Genomic DNA, 16,810 nt, shown 5'->3' on the forward strand with positions numbered 1-16,810 from the left:
CCAGCGACGCGTGAAGCAGGTGTGACGTCCCCTGGTATATGTCGTGTAGGATAGACTAGACCAAGCAAATCACGATACACAGCGATACACCTCGACGAAGCAAGGGTCCTAGCAGTCTTGGAGGGAGATGGAGAAGAGCTTGGGAAGCGGAATGCAAGCTGATTGAAGATGGCGATTAGTGAACGAACAGCCATATGAGAGGGGCAAGCGGAATGTGATGGGTGTGGTGTAGGAGTGGGAGAATTGTCGGCTGACTGAGTATCTTCCGCCATGGATGAAGCGATGGATGGCGTCGACATAGGTGGAAGCTCTTTAGTTCTTGATGGAGGGGATAGGGCACTCATCAAGCCTTTGAAGCCAGACGAGCTGGAAAAAGACTCTCGAGATGAAATTGGGGGCGGTTCCTTTATCGGAGGGGGCGTCGTGCTCTCCGATTTTTCCTCGACTTTTGGCAATATCAAGTCTTCCCTTTTACATCTTGCAGAAGAGGCTTGGGTGATAATAATGTTTCGTATAGCATGGAAACTGCCTCCAGCCGCGGCTGCGTTTATCTCCTGGCTAGGTAATGCCGCCGCATCCTCCTGTTCCACCTCATTCTCTTTTTTCTTGGCCCTGACTTGTCTGCGATCCTCGTCCCGCTCAAGAGTTTCGATCACAGCCGCCTTTACGAGCACATCCAGGGCAGTTTCACGGAACCAATCATCGGCCTGTTGTAAAAGGGTCTTTTCCAAAAATGGGACAATGACTTGCGAAACGAAGGTGTTTCGAAGTTCCGATATTTGCTCGATATGAACATAAATGGCGTTAAACATGAAAAGCGCTAGAGATCTCCGCGCCTCCGGTAAATCGTGTGAGGACAGATAAAAGAGGTTTAGCAATTTCCAAATATTGTCGAGCCAGCCGTCTACCACAGGCATACAGAGGTCATGTTCCTGGTAATATTCCAAAATGGTATGGGCGTCGATGTCCGATAACGGTGAGTTAGTTGACAATAGCTGGTGGATGCGTTCGTCAATGGGAAGTTCGGCACTGGTCCTTGAAAAGTCGAGAGGTTTTAAAATCGTCCGTCTAGTTCGCAATGCAGCCAAAAGGGTAGAGTTGGCTATCTCAAGACGTTTGTTGCGTTCCCTGACATTAAGTCTGAGCTTGAATCGATTTAAAAGGAGAAGTTCACCCACTTAACATCAGCCAACTGAGCCATTAATTCCCTTTCTTTGTTTCCATTGTTTTCTCGAGTCCGACGTATGCTCCCAGTTCGATACCTTTCTAATCCTCCACCATGTGCTTCTTGTTCCTCTCCCCCGGAAGGGTTGCCCAAATCATCATTGTGGATATCTGTTTCCGAGTTGCAAGTCGCACCGTCTTCACAAACGTATTCTGCGTTCAGAAGGTTGGTTTTGAATGTAATCTCGGCAGAGCACACCGAACACTTCTATGCTTACGTTAGGGGAGGTTCTCTTGTTTAGTAGTTCTGCTTATTCACTATATGAAGCCTCAAAGTGTCAGGGCCATCGACCTGCTCTCCATGGATAGTTTCTTTGCTCGCATTGATCCTTTTACCCTTATCTGATCAAGAACGTCAGCAGTGATGGCCAGCTCGCATATTAAAGGACGGGCCTACGTATGTACTCTCCACATCTGTTACACCGCATAGAAAATGGCACCATCATGCGCACCGTCTGGGTATTTCGTATTAGGTGAGCAAAAACGTGCAGCGGACATCTTTAGCATTTTCCTTGAGTTGATCCAAGAACCAAGCTCACATGAGGAACATCCTTATGCGTCATCGCTGCAACAGCAGTTGTGGATGGGATAGCTGAGAGATGGTTTTGCGGCGTCTGAAGGGCAGGAGGGATGGGAGAGGGGGAAAAGAGGATGAGATGGGATGTATTTTGGGCAAATGGGCGGGGTGCAGAAATGACGCGCACGAACGGCGATCCGGTAATTCTTTTCCGTCGGCGATGTCCACGCACCAACAATAATGCCGAATCTTTCCTACTACAGTCGTCTTCCTCAGATCCGGAACCTTCAAATCCGGACATTGGGCAGATCCGGAACCCTTCTGGGTGCATTCAGGTTGTCTGCCACCGTACAGACAGTTGAGATCCGGACATTTGGGCAGATCCGGATCCGGAACCTCTTGGGGGGCCAACTTCCGGATCTCAAGTCCATAGGTTTTTGGAAGGCCCATAGAGTCACCGGGAGCCTATTATTAATAGGCGCGCAACTGAGTTCCTCTGAAGGTCGGAATGCATTCTATAAAATAATTTCTGACGCGTAGCCGTCTGCCGTCCCATCTGTCTACAGTTTCTATAATCATCTTCTAATAATTGGCATGCACACTGAGTGAGTCTGACCCGTCTGACCATAGATATGTTGTCACGCAACCAGTAAAAGCCCAATTACGTAATTAAATTATCGTTGTCCCGATCCAACCTCCTCGAGAACCGGAGAATCGAGATCCGGAACCCCCAAACCGTTGCACGGTGATGTTCCGGATCTGAGGAAGACGACTGTACCTACTAGACGTCTTCTCAACTTCTCTATCTGTAGCGCGAGCACCACGCAGAGCTGCCTTACGTACGAAAGAATCTACTGAGTATAAGAGCAGAGAGGATATATCACAGCATCTAACTGGCAGTGGATAACGTATACCCATCATGCTCCGACGTATGCTCTTGGCCCTGCTTGTCGTTTCTCTCGTCCTCTTAGTCTCCCCAGTGCAAGCCTCTTTATTTAACGATCCAAGTCTTTCCTACTGTAAATGTACGTACAGCCAACTTTTTGAGCTCTTGTGAAGTCTTAAAAGTTACTAAGGATCCCCCTTATTTCTAGGCATATGCTTTACCAATTCCACCATCATCCCGCTCTACCGCCCCGAAAACCCCAAGAAACCATGTTTATCCTGTACCCGCCAATTCTGTATCGATCAAAAGCTCGCTATATGCAAAGGTGCAGAAGTACCAGAACTGAATAAAGATATCGGTACAGGTACTGAAGGAGATGTTGAAGCTAGATGTTTCAGTGAGATCTTTCCTCAGTACAACAATGAGAAAACGAGAGCGGCACGCTAATGAGGGTGGTCGTGATAGAGCGTGATTCGCCAAGAGACCGGCTGGTGGCCACCTTCTTCCTTTTGATTGTTATAGGGCTTCTTCTATATTCTGCTATACGTTCCAGGTTAGTTTCAATAGCCATCAACCTGAGTCTTCTTGTACTGAACAAACACGCCATACTACAGGTTGAAAAAAGCTATTGCTACACGAGGACGACCGCAGGATCTTCGAGAATGGGGCGAAGCATTGCTGCCAATTCCTATCCAGCAGTATTCCGCTTCAGTTTGGCCTAGGAGACGAGAAGAAGAAGGTGGTTCGTGGTCTGGAGGCGAGATGCGTAGCCCAGGCGGTTATACGCCAGTTAGTGTTGGCAGCTAGGGATTATCAAGCTTCTGATTTGACTTCTGGGACCGATGTGTTAATAGAGTAGAAGACAGATTTCGTTTGTGTTTTGATTTTGGGATCCTATGCATGCTACAACACGAACAGAACTACTGCACACAAATCCAACACCCTTCTAATGCTTCTTCGTTTTGACTTGTCTAGCAAACCTGTTGAACTTTTTATTATCTTGCTGGATTCGGGAGACATGTTGCATCTCTTCGGCGTGATGATGCGTCTTGGGTTCAGGCGCAACAGTATATTGCACATCCTTTTTTGAGAGGGGCCATTAGCTCTAATCGCAATGATTTAAAGCGAAAACACCAAACTTACCTGAACAATCTGCAACCTAGCGCCCTTCCTATGCGCATTCTCTTCCAAAGCTTTCTTGACATCAAATCTCTTAAATTTCCTCTCCCCCGGACCTCGCTGGCTCTGACTGTAGCCACCTCCAGTACCACCACCGCCTTGCGACTGCTCAACCTCATTCTGACTCTCAATGTATCGTGATCGGTAGTTTGCTGGCCGCTTGATGATCGGCCGAGACCAAGCCTGGACGAGGGCGTCGGCTTGTCGATTGATAGCGGGCGTGACGCGCTTAGTCTTGGTATAGAAGAGGACGATGGGACCGAGACGGCATTCCTTCAAGGTGGTCGTGTCGAGGTCCATCTGTACTTTGGGTTAGTCGTCCGTCTCGTGGATATAACAGAAAGAACTGGCCCACCTTCGGAAGAACCTCAAAAATGGCCTTCTGAATACCAACACTAGGCAAGCTCTTGTCAGGCAAAGGCTCAAGCCATCTCTTGACAGCTTCGAGCACACCGTTATCAACGATCGACTGCCAAAGGGTCGTGCTGATTTCACTATTAGCCACCTGCCAGAATGAGCGACAGAGGACTACAACTTACTTTCTCAACACACCCATCACTTCGTCCAACATGGCAAGCTTGGCTGTACCGGGCATTTTGATCCTGTTGGCGGCCTCATCCTTGTCCGCCGCAGCGATCATTCGGTCTCGAAGTCGGGCGCAAATGTCGTCGTGATAAGAATCAACAATCTAAACATTAGGAGTTAGCATATGCCTTACTGCACAGGGGCACACCAACATCAACATCGTCGTCGCCCTTCTTCTTCCGTCTAATGGCCTTAGGCTTCTTGCCAATAGCATCTATTCTCTCCTCCAAAGCAAGGCGTCGCTCTGCCCGAGAATTAGCGGCGGTACATTCGGCTTTTGAGACTAAGGTGGAGCTCACGAGTGGCCTCATCAAGCACAGGTGCTTCATCTTCATCTTCTTCCTCTTGCCTCTGTCTTCTCCTTTCTGCCCTCTTCTTCTTCTTTCTCCTTCTCTCTCCCCCATCATCCTCATCCTCATCCTCATCCTCATCTTCATCCTCATCATCCCTTTTAGACTTTTTGAACTTGGGAATCTTGGCCGCACTCGTCGCAGTAGCGGGCACATACTTCTCTCCCTCATCCATTCTCACATCTTCATCGTCCGACAAATCCGAAGCCTCAGAACCTTGGTTACCGAACACTTCATTGTAAAGTTCATCTCGAGTTTCCTCCTGTTCCTCGGCTGTGGGCTGCTGTGACACCAGCTCCGCACCTTGATCTTGGTCCTCTTGGTCCTGCAGCCTCTCTTGCTCTGCAACCTGTTCCTGTTCTTGTTCTAACACCTGAGCCTCGGGCTGTTCATCGTCGTCCTGGTGGTCAGACTCGGGCTCTTCTTGCACTTCTGGCGTAGGCTCAACCGGTAAGTGCTCTTGCGCTTGCACCTCCTGGTGAAGGTCCTGCTCTCCTGTTTGATCGTGAATGGTGTCAAGGGCGGGAGAGGACATTTTGTGGCTTTGAAGGGATTTGTATACAGGATAGAGAAGAGATGCAGGCGATACGTCCTGTGAGTGTGGCGGATGCGTTTGGACGAGTTTTGTTAACATCTGCCAGGGTTAGTTTTTTGTTAAGTAAACCGTAATTTGAACTCTATCGTTCCACATGCGTTCGCGTCCTGCTTCCGCCCGTCTGCACAACATTCATACTCCTTCACTCTCTATACAGCCCACATCCCATCTTTTCTTTGTATACATCACAAAAATGGGCATAGTAAACAATATTGTGACGGGTGAGTACACAGCATCTCATTAGTGACTCACAGCTGATCCACTCTCACAGGCGTCACCCACCCCGTCAGTCTTCTCCCACCCAGGCTCATTTATAATGATCACTGACCCCAAAGCGTGACATTTTGCAGATGGAGCTTCGGGCCATTGTCAATTTTGCCATTTGGCACGACACTAGGGATATCACTGATACTGTCGAGCTGCCGACGACCCATTATGACCGACCGACCATGCGAAAATGCTGGGATTTCCTCGATTTGACCAGTAGGAGTTTTGCAAGGGTCATCAGGGAGCTGGAAGGAGAACTTGCCAGGACTGTAAGGCTTTTTCTCATTGCCTCTCTTTGGCAATCAACTGGGACTATCTTGGCTAACGATCTGCAGGTTTGTCTGTTCTATCTTGTGCTCCGTGCACTGGACACCGTCGAGGATGACATGACCATCCCCAACGATGTAAAGATTCCTCTTCTTCGCGCGATGCACACCAAGCTTTACGAGCCTGGATGGACATTCAAGGAGTCAAAGGAAAAGGACAAGATTGTCTTGGAGGAGTTCGACGCTATTCAAACAGAGTTTTCTTTGCTCGACCACAAGTACGTCCATAATGCCTGTAGGCTATTGGGGCGGGGAGCTGACCGCATCGGCTCAGGTACCAGACTGTCATTGCCGATATTTGCAAGAAGATGGGTGCTGGTATGGCCGACTTTGCCGCCCTTGCTACCCCCGGGAAACCTGTAGCTGAAATCAACTCCATTGCCGACTACGACCTTTACTGTCACTACGTCGCTGGTCTCGTCGGCGAAGGTCTTTCTGGTTTGTTCGCTGCCTCTGGCAAGGAACGCTCTTTTATCGCCGATCAACTTACTCTTTCCAACTCTATGGGCCTCCTTCTCCAGAAGACTAACATCTACCGTGACTTGCACGAGGACGTTATCGACGGCCGAGGCTTTTGGCCTCGGGCCATCTGGTCAAAGTATGGTTTCAACTCTATGAAGGAGTTGATTGACCCTGAAAGGGAGACTGAGGCAATGTGGGCAGCGAGCGAAATGGTGCTCGATGCGTTGAGACATGCTACGGACGCTTTGGACTACTTGACGCTGTTGAGGTGCCAGAGTGTGTTCAACTTCGTGGCGATCCCTGCTGTCATGGCCATTGCGACTTTGGAGAGGACATTCATGAACAAGAAGATCTTGAAAGAAAATGTGAAGATCAGGAAGGGAGAAACTCTCAGGGTATGTTAATTCTTTTTTTTTTGCTTTATGTCGGCTGACCAAACACAGCTGATCATGCGAGCAATGAACCCTCGTGACGTGTCTTACATTTTCCGAGAGTACGCCCGCAAGATTCACGCGAAAGTGCACAAAGACGACCCCAACCTCCTCAAACTTTCCATTGCTTGTGGCAAGGCAAGTTATTCGCTGTCTCGACCTTCCATTGTACTGACGATCAGGTTAGATTGAGCAATGGGCTGAACACCACTACCCCTCATTTATCCAGATCGGCAACGCCGCAGGCAATGGCGTCCAGTCTGCCATTGATCCCGTTAGTAACGATGCACGTGCAGCCTTATTCACGCGTCTCGCTAAGGAGGCACAAGAGGCTGCGATCAAGGCCCGTCAAGAAAAGTTCATGGCCGACCTTCGCGCCAAGGGGCTCATCAAGGAGAAGAGCGGTGAAACTGATGGTGATGAAGAGGCCAAGAAGCGATACGAGGCGATTCAAAATGAACAGGCCGTATCTTGGCTCATGATCATTGGTGTCATTGTCGGTATGTTGGCATTAATGGCTGCTATGGGAGGTATTGTTGTTTGGGTTATTCTGACAGTGTACGATGAGGTGAGTTGTTGTTCCCATGGGTTGGTTATTATGCTAACGATGACCAACAGTAATTGGGAAATTTGAAAGAAGATAATGGGTTGTGGATCTATATGTTTTATGGGATACCTCTATGCATGTCTTGAAGGTTTTGTACATGGTCAAAGTCGACGCTTGCTGCATTTATACCAATATAGTGCAATACTTTTAGCCGTAGACAAGTAGAATCGGCAACCGGGAAAATCGTTGTTCGGCGGTCGGCAATATCCGCGTTCCGTTTCGTCAAAAGTCGCTCGCTCTCAGCCCTACTTGCAACACCCGATTTACACCATTCGAAACATAGCCAGCAACGCCTAAAAACTGCAGCGAGATAATATGAGAAACGCTGCTGTGAAATTCGCCCTCCCCCGTCCCGGCATGCTGAGACAGCCAGCCCTCTCGCGCGCGCTCCTACAAGCCCCGTCTGTCATCTCAGGTTCGTCCGTCTCTGATATTGTCCACGCATGTCGAGAAGAGATGTCCGCTGAACTTCACTTCGTTACGTTTTATGTAGCTCGCACATACGCCTCTCCCTCCACAATCACCTCCCCAAAGCCGCCCAAGTTTGGTCAACCCCATGCAACTACTCACCCACATCTTGTTCGTCCTGGGGAGCTTACACCAGGCGTTCCTGGAGAAGAGTATGAACGACGGAGACGGCAGTTGATGGAGAGTCTTGGAGAAGGAGCAAAGGTTGTCTGTATGGGCGGGACTGTGAGATTGATGTCTCAGAGTAAGTCATTGAAATATAGCAGTTTCTTGCAAGTACTGAGCTCATCAATGAATTAGGTATTTTGTAAGTTATTGCTGACAGATTTGAACATATTTTGTTAGTCCTGGCTAACGAACTACTCAGTTACCGATTTAGACAATGTATGTTATCGGACATGTTAATCATCATTGGGCCTTACTGACTCAACATAATGCTCAGCAACGGACTTTTACTACCTTACTGGTTTCCATGAGCCTGACGCTACTGTGGTTTTGGGTTCGTCTTGTTGTCGCCTGTCCCTCTTCTAAGCTAATTCTCTAAACAGAGTCGAAGCCTTCATCTCCCAAAGGATACAAGTACACCTTGTTCGTGCCGCCCAAAGATCCTCATGACACATTGTGGGAAGGCGAGCGGGCTGGCCTTGAGGGTGCCACATCAATCTTCGGTGCTGACGAGGTATGTTTCAGTCTTTGAAACTTTTTAGCATTCCTGACCGACTGTTCTCCTTTTAGGCTCATTCTAACACGTCTCTTTCTTCTTTCCTCCCTGGTATACTCTCTTCAGGTACCATCTACGCATCTCTCCCTCCATCCCCCTCACCCTCACCTTCATCCCAACCTTTCCACCCTCCTTCACCTCGTCGTCGCTCATCGCTCCTCAAGCTATTCTCTCCCTCTACATCCTCTTCATCATCGACCTCCGAATTCCTTCCTTCTGACCCTCCACACCTTCTTCTCGCCGGTGCTCTCTCCTCTGAAAGAGCTACCCCGCTTGAAAGACATATCCAGAAATTCCGAATGGTCAAATCGCCTATAGAGATCCAACTGATGAAGAAGGCTGCTGATATCAGTAGTGCTGCGCATACCAAGGTGATGAGAGCCGCTAAAGTGGGAGGAAGGGAGGCAGAACTCGAGGCTGTTTTTGAATTTGAGTGTGCAATGAGAGGTAGTGAGAGGCAGGCATACGTTCCCGTTGTTGCTTCCGGGTCAGTCTAGCCTTTAAAAAGTGGGATTCACTCTGGCTAACTACAAATTTCAGGGCCAACGCCTTGGTTATACATTATACCAAGAACGACTGCACATTAGCTCAAGATGATGTAGATGCCCCTTTCCTTGCTGCGAGATATCAGTCTGACGTCTCTTAGATGGTTTTGATCGATGCTGGTTGCGAGTATCACATGTACACCTCCGACATTACCCGTACCTTCCCCGTGTCTGGCGTATTCACTGCACCCCAGCGCGATTTATACCAAGCCGTGTTGAATGCGCAAAAGGAGTGTATCAAGAGGTGTAGAGTGGATGACAGAGTCAACTTGAGCGAACTTCATAGAGCTAGTGAGTCACTGCAGGATTCAAAAAACGCAGTAATGAAAGCTGATACAGTGAAGGTTGTGGACTATTGCTGGAAGAGTTGAGGCAAATTGGATTCAAATTGAGTGTGGGAGACATTGAACGAACATTGGTGAGCTAAGCTGGTGACTTATCATGGGCGTCCTTTGCTGACCTTCTAACCTCAGTATCCTCACTTTTTATCACATCACCTAGGCTCTGACCTTCATGACTGTCCTACGAGAGACCGCAATGCTGTGTAAGTCCGATTTATTTCAGTTTCATCGAACACAGGACGGAATATCATGCTTACTCCATTTGTAGCTTGATTGAAGGAAATGTTATATCCATTGAGCCGGGCGTCTATGTACCTTTCGACAATAGATTCCCCAAACACTTCCACGGACAAGGGATCCGAATAGAAGTACGCTTATATTTCATGCGAAACTTTTCCTGTGGATGTACTAAACTGACTTGACAACTCGATATACAGGATGAGGTTGCATTCACCAGAAATGGGCCTCTTGTACTTTCAGCCAATGCTCCCAAGGAAATTGCCGATGTGGAGGGTGCTTGTCAAGGACTGTTGGAATAGATGTGAGAAAGGAGGTGAGGAAGGGCTCATGCGAAACTGACTGGGAAGGCATCTTATCATCTCTCTGAACCCGCAAAAGCATCTTTCTGGACTTACAGAGGAACATGCATTTGACTGACAAATAGCATAATCAGGGCTTATGGGCAAAGACTAGCCTCAATCTCCGCATAACATTGCGGAAGAATCGTCAAAGAGAGATATGGCCAAATTGATTGATACGATGCGATCCAGAAACACAAATAACATTCGCCTCTAAACAATTCGAAAATAGAGGGCAGATGCCCCCGACAAGCAAAACATTCACCTTTTGTCCAATGGTCCTTTCATGATCGTCTCGCGTATTGAACTTTTTGAGCCGTCAAAGGATGGCGATCCAGTGCAGTAATATTACGGCAACCCCATATACGATCGACATATAAGCCCTCTCTTTGTATTATCACAGTTGAATCCCGAAAATACTCTCAAAAATCAAGCCGACTGTTTGCCGAGTACATTGGAGTGCCAGGCATGCCCTTGACACCTCTGCGACGTGTTATCTACTGTCTTTACTGATATTCAACAATAACCCATTTGTACCTTCAATTTGATATGCGGCCCTTAGGTCTTCCATGGATGGGCGGAAACTTTCTGCGATTGGTTGCCGTCGTCTTTTTAGTTTGGTCTTTGATCGCCCAATTCATCGCAATTGCAAAGTAGGCTTGTTGCTTCTAACCTTCTTGGAACGACAGACTGCTGATGTCTTTCCACAGCGATCTGTCGGCCAAACTAAAGGCTCAGTCTACTAATGACACAGTATCGGATGATAGTACCGAATCAGAATCAGTTACAATCTCAGCCGAGGATGAACAGCTGCTTACAACGTCAAGCGTAGTCCAGTGGTCATTTACAACCAGCTCTACCACCGCCACATCATTTCTGGTGGTAGTGGCTACTGGAACAGTCATCACAAAAAGTAACGGATTGACTCCACAAGTGGGGGCCGTCAAGGATAATAATAATCTCAACAAACGGACAAATGAGAGTGATAGCCAGGAGCAAATTGAGGCCAACTATGGATTATCCGGGATCCCAAGGCAATCAGGGGGCACAGGGTAAGTTTGGTTTGGTCCCTGAACATTTTGAATGAGAGGATGTTTACCTGATGGATTGTAAAGTTTCGCAATCATCTCCCGTCTGGTTGTCGCCTGCACGTTAGTCTTCCTTATATTTGGACAGCTCGGCTGGCCCGAGATGTTGTTATACACATGGACACCTTGGTTGGGCCCGCAGAGTACACCGTTGTGGCTCGGATTAGCCCAGGCTATTGTTGGTATCGAAAACCTCCGTGTCTAGTGAGCCCAAGGAGAGTTTTGGGCAGTAGTTGTGGACGCTAATACTAAAAGCAAGTTCCAAAAGTGACGTCCTTATAGCGGCATGGGGTATATTCGTTATTGGGTCATTGAATATCATTTTGGTATCTAGGATCCTCATATCCTCAAATAACCTCAACTGATGGGTGATTCCTAGGGAGGCATCTTACTTTATCTTAGTCGCAATCTTCCCAAATTTCCCCCTCCGCCTCTGTATTTTAACATGTCTCAACGCCTCCTATTTTGGACCTCCTTACCCCCATGTTACCATCATCTTTTCGAACAGCAAGTCAATGAAGAAAAAACAGAAGGAGAAAACGCCGAACATGCTCATCCAGATGGGCATGAAATCGGGCTGGGTGAAGAGGACGAAGAGAAGGCGGTAGGGACCCAGATGCACCCATCGCAACGGCCTCAATGTCCAGTAGCACTTATTTCACTTCCTGGCTCTGAAGATAGGCCGGTTTATCAAGACGTGGCTCGAGGCGGGTATCCGACCTTTTCGGGAGGTGGGTTGGCGGACGCTGAGAGACATGTTCCTACTGGATTTTTGGAGAGAGCCAAAGATGGGAGGTTAATCAAATTCATCAGCGAGAACGGAGAGGAAGTGGGAAAGCCCAGACTCCCCAATGACGAACGCTACAGAAAGGAGAGAATGGTTACAGAGAAAACACGGATGGGACGTTCAAGGAAGCAGAAAGGGGAGGAGCAGAGCTTAGACCAGAACGGTTCCCTAGATCAGCTACCACCAATGAACCATTCAAAAAGGGTGTCTGTGCCTATGGTGAGCTCCGAGAAGGTCCAAGAAAGCGTCTCAACTGGAGATAAGGAAGACAGAGAGTCATCGAAGAGACCGGCATTGCCTAGATCCAGAAGTATTCAAAACCTTAGACTACAAACCGTCGACAAAGTACGAACAAATCTGCTGGTTGTTGAAAGCGATATGCAGAGTGACAGTTTGGATCCTAAACGTCAATCAAGCTTATCAAGTGTTTCGGGCCTGTCAGCGACTGAGGACTTAGGACCACAATTCCCTCTGCCTCCAGACCGACAAGCTTTGGGGAAATCTCATGCACAATTGGATTTATTACCAGGTTCTCTCGCATTGGCAGAGAAACCAACAATGGCACTGCATCTCAAAAGAGGTGCAGGTCCCATGAGAAGGCTCGCTCTTCCCAAGTCTCGCAGCGACAAAGCGAGGCCTCACATAGACAATAACAGGCAGAACCTTATAGCAAACTCTAAGGTAGATGAAGAGTCTCCAGCTTCTGCGCCTCCTCCTTCCCCAGCAGTCAAGGCATCTCTTACGCCTAAAATTCCACAGCGCAAACGTGCAATGACACTCAATTCTCAGTCAAATCTCCAACAGCCTCTTCGCTCATCCCTTGCGACGGTATTGCGCACCAACTCGGCCCGATCCGCCAAAAGCTCTAGACTGGCGAGGGGAGTCCGCTTTGTGGATAAAGTGGAAGAAAAGTCACCCTCTCCCCCCCTTACTGAGGGAACTCCGACCACTGCGGACAGCCAAGACGCCGGCGAGGAGGATGGTGAAGGCGGTAGTGAAATGGAGGTAGAGCTAGAAGATACCAGACGAAGCGTCAGAATTCTAGGTACAAATTTCCATCTGCCCTGGCTGACCGACGGGATGCCTAAGAAGGAATTGGCCCGACCTGAATCCTTTAATTCTACAACCACAGAGACAAATACAACCAGCGACTCCTTCGACCTCGAAATCGACAGCGAAGAATCCACTGCTGGAACACAAAGAGGAGACTGTAATAGGCTCGTGGGGGACATCAGCTATGGCAGAAGAAGATTGGACGAAAAGGCTGGCTTACCCAGATCAAGTAGGCCCAAGACGATGGCCATTCTAGGTGGAAGTTATTTTGATGGTAGGAGAGAGGTGAATCCGGCGCAGAAATCTTCAAGTCTGAGCGTCGATTCCAGATCGTTGAGGAAGATGTCGTAACATGTAAAGGTAATACTGTTTAAAATTGTGATTGTCAGTCATCAGTTAGGAGTGTCTCTTATATCTGAGGAAAAAAGCCTTTTTGCACCCCGCACTAATCAATAGAAGCAAACGGCAAGGAAGCATTAAGGTATCCATATGTAATGTACATCAGTCAAACAAAAAAAGGCCCGACACATTTTCTATAAAAATTAAAACCATTTCTTACTCCCTCTTCACCACCTTCTTAATCATTCCGAACTTGCCACCGGAAGCAGCCTTGATCTCTGCCTTCCTCCTGATCTCTGCCTCGATCTCTTCTTCGTCCAAATGTTCGGCACCGTACCAAACGACGGAGGCGAAACCAGCCAAGGCGGCAATGATACAGCCAGCCAAAGCTCCCTTGGCCTTGGTTGTCCAACCCTGAAGAATATCAGTTAGCAACAGAAGAAAGAAATGTCCAACCAGAAATATGGGGGAGACTCACCATGACAAGAGGGAAAGGTCCAACCGCTTCACCTTTGAAGTCGGTGGTAGAGTTCAAACCAACGACGTTACCGGTAGCGCTGTAGCCCCAGTACGCGCAATGGTCTTTCATGGTCTGCGGGATTTCTAATTTAGACTGAGAGTAGCTGGGATCGGTGATCATGATGACGGCCAGACCACTGTCCATGTGCCAATCTGGTTAATAATGAACGTCAACAGTTAATCCTCTACAAATCTACAGGACACTTACCGATGTGGCAGTGGAAAATCCAAGCGCCGGGGTTATCAGCCCTGAAGCGGATGTGGACAGAACCTCCAGGAGGAACCATGATAGTGTCACTAGTCATATTATTCAGCGACGTCCCGAGAGCGCATCGAACACTAATCAGCTCACCGTCTGGCCGGGTTCGATTGGTTCTCCAAGACAGGAGGGTTAATACTGCTGTCATTTGAAGTGACGTCGAAAGACTTGCCCATGATCTGGAACTCGTGACCGTGCAGGTGGAAGGGATGGTAGCCAGTATCCCAATTGACGATGACAAGCTCGATCATCTCGAGATGAGGCATCATCAAGGCGTGGGTTTGCTGACCATAGATACGAGTATCCCAAGCGTCGGTTCCCATGGAGAGTTGAGTGAAGAGACTGGGAGTGGTGGGCATGACATAGGTGCTGTTCCATATTGTCAGTGTTGAATCACTGGATCATCGTCATGGAGCGGGAATGACGTACACGTTGTTGACTGATTATGCCAAAACCAGCTTGGTATCAGTGTGCGCTTCTTTAAGCCGTCCGAACAAAAGTAACTCACAGGCAGCACGATTAGTTCCATCATCAAAAGTGTCAAAGTACGCTCCAAGCTCGTAGCTCACGTCAGCTTCGGCACTTCCCTTGGCTTGTAAAGGAACAAATCGGGTGTCGTCGAGAATAGGCCATGTGTCATCGGTGATGTTAAACATGTCCGCAGGTCCCAATGAAGCATCGTATTGGAGAGTGACCGAGTTATTGACTGCGAGAGTGTCAGGGACGGTATCATACCTAGACAATGAGAGTAAATATCCATGGTATATTGGCCAATAGGACAGAAAGGCTTACATGTCAGTGTCCTGGTAGAACATGATTGCGTAGTTGGCGTCAGTAGTGTTAAGAGCCTCAACCAAAACAGAGTATCGCTGAGCGACGGAGATGGTGAGGTTGGCGGACTGGTAAGGCTCAATATCGACGGCGTCAACCTCGATAATGTCGAAGGTATGACCACCCATGTAGATATGGAGCACTGTGGTCAACAGCAACACAGACCTTGATTAGCATTAAAGTTTACAGAGGCGGATGCTATATAACACTTACTGGACAAAGCGCTCATGTTGATGAAACGGATACGGTACTTCTTTCCAGGCTCGAAGGGGATAGCAGCATTGTTGTTGACATCGGCAGTAACATCCACTCCTTGGGCCACGTTACTGCTCAGATATTCGCCAGATGTGGTGTTCATAACGTAGAAAGTAACGGAATCAGGAACGGGCTCAGCGCCAGTAGGGTTAACCTATATCACATAAAGCGGTCAGCTCCTGAAATCCTGTGTCATTGAGATTAAATGACACGACTCACCCAGTTCAAAAAGTAGCTGGATACAAGGTAGGGACTAGTGTCGTGATACCAGTCACCCATGATGATAGTGAAGTCTTCGTCCCACGTGATATCCGTTCGCTCGTTGGTCTCATTAGGCATAATAATAAGAGGAGCTCTCAAGCCATCAACATATTGGCCTTTATAGTGACCCTGTTATTGACAAGAAGCATTGTCAGGTTTCCATTTCATGTCCCAGGCTATGTACACACTCACATGGATCCAATAAGTTCCCCACTGGTCATTAACAGGGATTTCATAGACAAGTGTCTCCCCTGGAGGAATAGGACATTGGGTGACTGCAGCGGCGCCATCGTAGTAATTGCTACCATTGAAATAATTGCCATGGGAGTGAAGAGTGGTTCCCACAGATTCAAGGCCGTTAAACGCATGAACGGTGAGAGTATCGCCTTGGTTTACAACGATCGGTGGTGGTCTATCAGACACAAACACTTCAACTCAGTCGAGTTGCAGAGATTGAAGAAACACTCACGGCCAAGTACCGTTAACACCAATGGCCTGAGTTTTGTTATGAAGCTGGTCCGGGTTGGCTGTGGCATAGGTAATATTCCAATACAGGTCATGAACAGCTGCCATGGCCACAGATGCAGCTGTTGCTGAGGCGAGGAACAAGGATGATAATCGAGGCATTATACAGGAGTGTGCTGCTCTCGGAAAGCTGGACTAAACAGCGATTATCAATTGGTCGCTAATGATGTTTGTTAAGAAGTGGTTCACACTTTGTCAAGGGTGAAGAAGCTTATACCTTGACTTTTTTGTCTTGTCTAGAAGTGAAGGAAAATGCCTCAAGAAAAAGCCAGACGCTAACCTGAAAAGAGATGTGCCAGCCGAAAATGAGCGAAACTGGGGGGCGAATCGTACCTGGGAGAGGGACAAAGGATTGCCGGATTAGGACGTGAAATACCAGTAACGAGCGGTGTCGAATACGGTACCATAATTATAAGGGTCGGTAGGAGGATAGGTCTCTCTAACTATCTGATTTCAAGAAACAGACTGACTGCTATGGAAATCTGTCGGCCGATAAGATCAACAGGGGAGATTGCGATATAGGAAATGGAGGCGAATTGTGGCAGGGTACGGAACTTGCTAGTTGCGGATGAGATGGAAGAGCGGATTCTATAAAAAGACAACTTAAGTCTCAAACTCAGGCACGAGAGAGGCACGAGAGGTGGGACTGACTCCTAAGTAACCTCCGAGCATCGAGACTCGAGACGAGTGCCCAAGCTTTCGTTTCAGCCCTCAGTGTTCGTTGGAACGATCGGCCCCGTACAGTACCAAAATGGAGTAGAGGAGAGACGGTTGCGGCCGAGTTGCACATGCATGCGCCTTTCAGAAGGAA

The 16,810-nt window shown here is 48.2% G+C and overlaps 7 protein-coding genes across 8 annotated transcripts in view; 4 read left to right on the plus strand and 3 right to left on the minus strand.

Moving 5' to 3' along the window:
• CNC05620 (conserved hypothetical protein) overlaps window positions 1-1,873 on the minus strand; it is a 4,846-nt gene extending 2,973 nt beyond the window's left edge. The window contains exons 1-5 of the mRNA XM_024656856.1: window positions 1,764-1,873; window positions 1,622-1,679; window positions 1,484-1,566; window positions 1,179-1,432; window positions 1-1,128 (exon numbers count right to left, since the gene is read on the minus strand). The exon at window positions 1-1,128 is cut by the window's left edge and continues 1,627 nt beyond it. Of these exons, the coding sequence (XP_024512587.1) occupies window positions 1-1,128; window positions 1,179-1,432; window positions 1,484-1,566; window positions 1,622-1,679; window positions 1,764-1,787 (1,547 nt within the window). The 5' untranslated portion in view covers window positions 1,788-1,873. The remainder of the gene's footprint in view (window positions 1,129-1,178; window positions 1,433-1,483; window positions 1,567-1,621; window positions 1,680-1,763) is intronic.
• Window positions 1,874-2,474: 601 nt separating this feature from the next.
• Window positions 2,475-3,553, plus strand: CNC05640 (expressed protein). Its single transcript, XM_569778.2, has 4 exons — window positions 2,475-2,766; window positions 2,836-3,024; window positions 3,093-3,180; window positions 3,242-3,553. Exons 1-4 carry the CDS (start codon window positions 2,661-2,663, stop codon window positions 3,432-3,434), a joined length of 576 nt encoding a protein of 191 aa, XP_569778.1. The 5' UTR covers window positions 2,475-2,660; the 3' UTR covers window positions 3,435-3,553.
• CNC05650 (conserved hypothetical protein) lies at window positions 3,502-5,316 on the minus strand. The gene is made up of 6 exons (XM_569780.2): window positions 4,691-5,316; window positions 4,544-4,635; window positions 4,346-4,494; window positions 4,162-4,291; window positions 3,771-4,106; window positions 3,502-3,708 (listed from the first exon to the last, which is right to left on the minus strand). The coding sequence occupies exons 1-6, from the start codon at window positions 5,274-5,276 to the stop codon at window positions 3,574-3,576; spliced, it is 1,428 nt and encodes a 475-aa protein (XP_569780.1). The 5' UTR covers window positions 5,277-5,316; the 3' UTR covers window positions 3,502-3,573.
• A 116-nt stretch (window positions 5,317-5,432) lies between these two features.
• Window positions 5,433-7,506, plus strand: CNC05660 (farnesyl-diphosphate farnesyltransferase, putative). Of its 2 annotated transcripts, XM_569782.2 has the most exons (9): window positions 5,433-5,557; window positions 5,608-5,621; window positions 5,687-5,872; window positions 5,939-6,147; window positions 6,204-6,786; window positions 6,835-6,960; window positions 7,010-7,096; window positions 7,154-7,390; window positions 7,441-7,506. In XM_569782.2, the coding sequence occupies exons 1-9, from the start codon at window positions 5,530-5,532 to the stop codon at window positions 7,441-7,443; spliced, it is 1,473 nt and encodes a 490-aa protein (XP_569782.2). In that variant the 5' UTR covers window positions 5,433-5,529; the 3' UTR covers window positions 7,444-7,506. The 2 variants fall into 2 exon arrangements, with proteins under 2 accessions (XP_569782.2, XP_569783.2); XM_569783.2 differs by having other exon boundaries at window positions 7,010-7,390.
• Window positions 7,507-7,688: 182 nt separating this feature from the next.
• CNC05670 (X-Pro aminopeptidase, putative) lies at window positions 7,689-10,246 on the plus strand. The gene is made up of 14 exons (XM_024656857.1): window positions 7,689-7,844; window positions 7,923-8,141; window positions 8,198-8,204; window positions 8,265-8,281; window positions 8,340-8,396; window positions 8,446-8,576; window positions 8,633-9,105; window positions 9,159-9,216; window positions 9,265-9,454; window positions 9,508-9,581; window positions 9,637-9,707; window positions 9,773-9,872; window positions 9,942-10,057; window positions 10,178-10,246. The coding sequence occupies exons 1-13, from the start codon at window positions 7,745-7,747 to the stop codon at window positions 10,041-10,043; spliced, it is 1,599 nt and encodes a 532-aa protein (XP_024512474.1). The 5' UTR covers window positions 7,689-7,744; the 3' UTR covers window positions 10,044-10,057; window positions 10,178-10,246.
• Window positions 10,247-10,689: 443 nt separating this feature from the next.
• On the plus strand, window positions 10,690-13,963 carry CNC05680 (expressed protein). The gene is made up of 5 exons (XM_024656858.1): window positions 10,690-10,735; window positions 10,793-11,134; window positions 11,198-11,374; window positions 11,430-11,496; window positions 11,550-13,963. The coding sequence occupies exons 3-5, from the start codon at window positions 11,274-11,276 to the stop codon at window positions 13,359-13,361; spliced, it is 1,980 nt and encodes a 659-aa protein (XP_024512584.1). The 5' UTR covers window positions 10,690-10,735; window positions 10,793-11,134; window positions 11,198-11,273; the 3' UTR covers window positions 13,362-13,963.
• Window positions 12,560-16,558, minus strand: CNC05690 (ferroxidase, putative). The gene is made up of 14 exons (XM_024656859.1): window positions 16,217-16,558; window positions 15,944-16,159; window positions 15,667-15,886; window positions 15,433-15,603; window positions 15,172-15,367; window positions 14,920-15,100; window positions 14,636-14,862; window positions 14,557-14,566; window positions 14,221-14,496; window positions 14,077-14,165; window positions 13,828-14,021; window positions 13,231-13,763; window positions 13,063-13,175; window positions 12,560-12,968 (listed from the first exon to the last, which is right to left on the minus strand). The coding sequence occupies exons 2-12, from the start codon at window positions 16,099-16,101 to the stop codon at window positions 13,566-13,568; spliced, it is 1,920 nt and encodes a 639-aa protein (XP_024512475.1). The 5' UTR covers window positions 16,102-16,159; window positions 16,217-16,558; the 3' UTR covers window positions 12,560-12,968; window positions 13,063-13,175; window positions 13,231-13,565.
• Between the last annotated feature and the right edge of the window lie 252 nt (window positions 16,559-16,810).

Source organism: Cryptococcus neoformans (genome assembly GCF_000091045.1).
Source record: "Cryptococcus neoformans var. neoformans JEC21 chromosome 3 sequence".
NCBI classification, from domain to species: domain Eukaryota; kingdom Fungi; phylum Basidiomycota; class Tremellomycetes; order Tremellales; family Cryptococcaceae; genus Cryptococcus; species Cryptococcus deneoformans.

Coding starts and splice junctions, on each gene's coding strand:
- CNC05640 (XM_569778.2), top strand. CDS start 2,661: ATGCTCCGACGTATGCTCTTGGCCCTGCTTGTCGTTTCTCTCGTCCTC. Junction 3,025..3,092: donor TGTTGAAGCTAGATGTTTCA/GTGAGATCTTTC, acceptor TGGTCGTGATAG/AGCGTGATTCGCCAAGAGAC. Junction 3,181..3,241: donor TATTCTGCTATACGTTCCAG/GTTAGTTTCAAT, acceptor GCCATACTACAG/GTTGAAAAAAGCTATTGCTA.
- CNC05650 (XM_569780.2), bottom strand. CDS start 5,276: ATGTCCTCTCCCGCCCTTGACACCATTCACGATCAAACAGGAGAGCAG. Junction 4,495..4,543: donor AGGGCGACGACGATGTTGAT/GTTGGTGTGCCC, acceptor CCTAATGTTTAG/ATTGTTGATTCTTATCACGA. Junction 3,709..3,770: donor CTAGGTTGCAGATTGTTCAG/GTAAGTTTGGTG, acceptor CTCTCAAAAAAG/GATGTGCAATATACTGTTGC.
- CNC05660 (XM_569783.2), top strand. CDS start 5,530: ATGGGCATAGTAAACAATATTGTGACGG. Junction 6,148..6,203: donor TTTTCTTTGCTCGACCACAA/GTACGTCCATAA, acceptor GCATCGGCTCAG/GTACCAGACTGTCATTGCCG. Junction 6,787..6,834: donor GGAAGGGAGAAACTCTCAGG/GTATGTTAATTC, acceptor GACCAAACACAG/CTGATCATGCGAGCAATGAA.
- CNC05670 (XM_024656857.1), top strand. CDS start 7,745: ATGAGAAACGCTGCTGTGAAATTCGCCCTCCCCCGTCCCGGCATGCTG. Junction 8,577..8,632: donor CAATCTTCGGTGCTGACGAG/GTATGTTTCAGT, acceptor TTCTCCTTTTAG/GCTCATTCTAACACGTCTCT. Junction 9,217..9,264: donor GCACATTAGCTCAAGATGAT/GTAGATGCCCCT, acceptor GACGTCTCTTAG/ATGGTTTTGATCGATGCTGG.
- CNC05680 (XM_024656858.1), top strand. CDS start 11,274: ATGTTGTTATACACATGGACACCTTGGTTGGGCCCGCAGAGTACACCG. Junction 11,375..11,429: donor ATCGAAAACCTCCGTGTCTA/GTGAGCCCAAGG, acceptor ACTAAAAGCAAG/TTCCAAAAGTGACGTCCTTA. Junction 11,497..11,549: donor GGTCATTGAATATCATTTTG/GTATCTAGGATC, acceptor GGTGATTCCTAG/GGAGGCATCTTACTTTATCT.
- CNC05690 (XM_024656859.1), bottom strand. CDS start 16,101: ATGCCTCGATTATCATCCTTGTTCCTCGCCTCAGCAACAGCTGCATCT. Junction 15,887..15,943: donor GGTGTTAACGGTACTTGGCC/GTGAGTGTTTCT, acceptor TGTGTCTGATAG/ACCACCACCGATCGTTGTAA. Junction 15,604..15,666: donor GGGGAACTTATTGGATCCAT/GTGAGTGTGTAC, acceptor TGTCAATAACAG/GGTCACTATAAAGGCCAATA.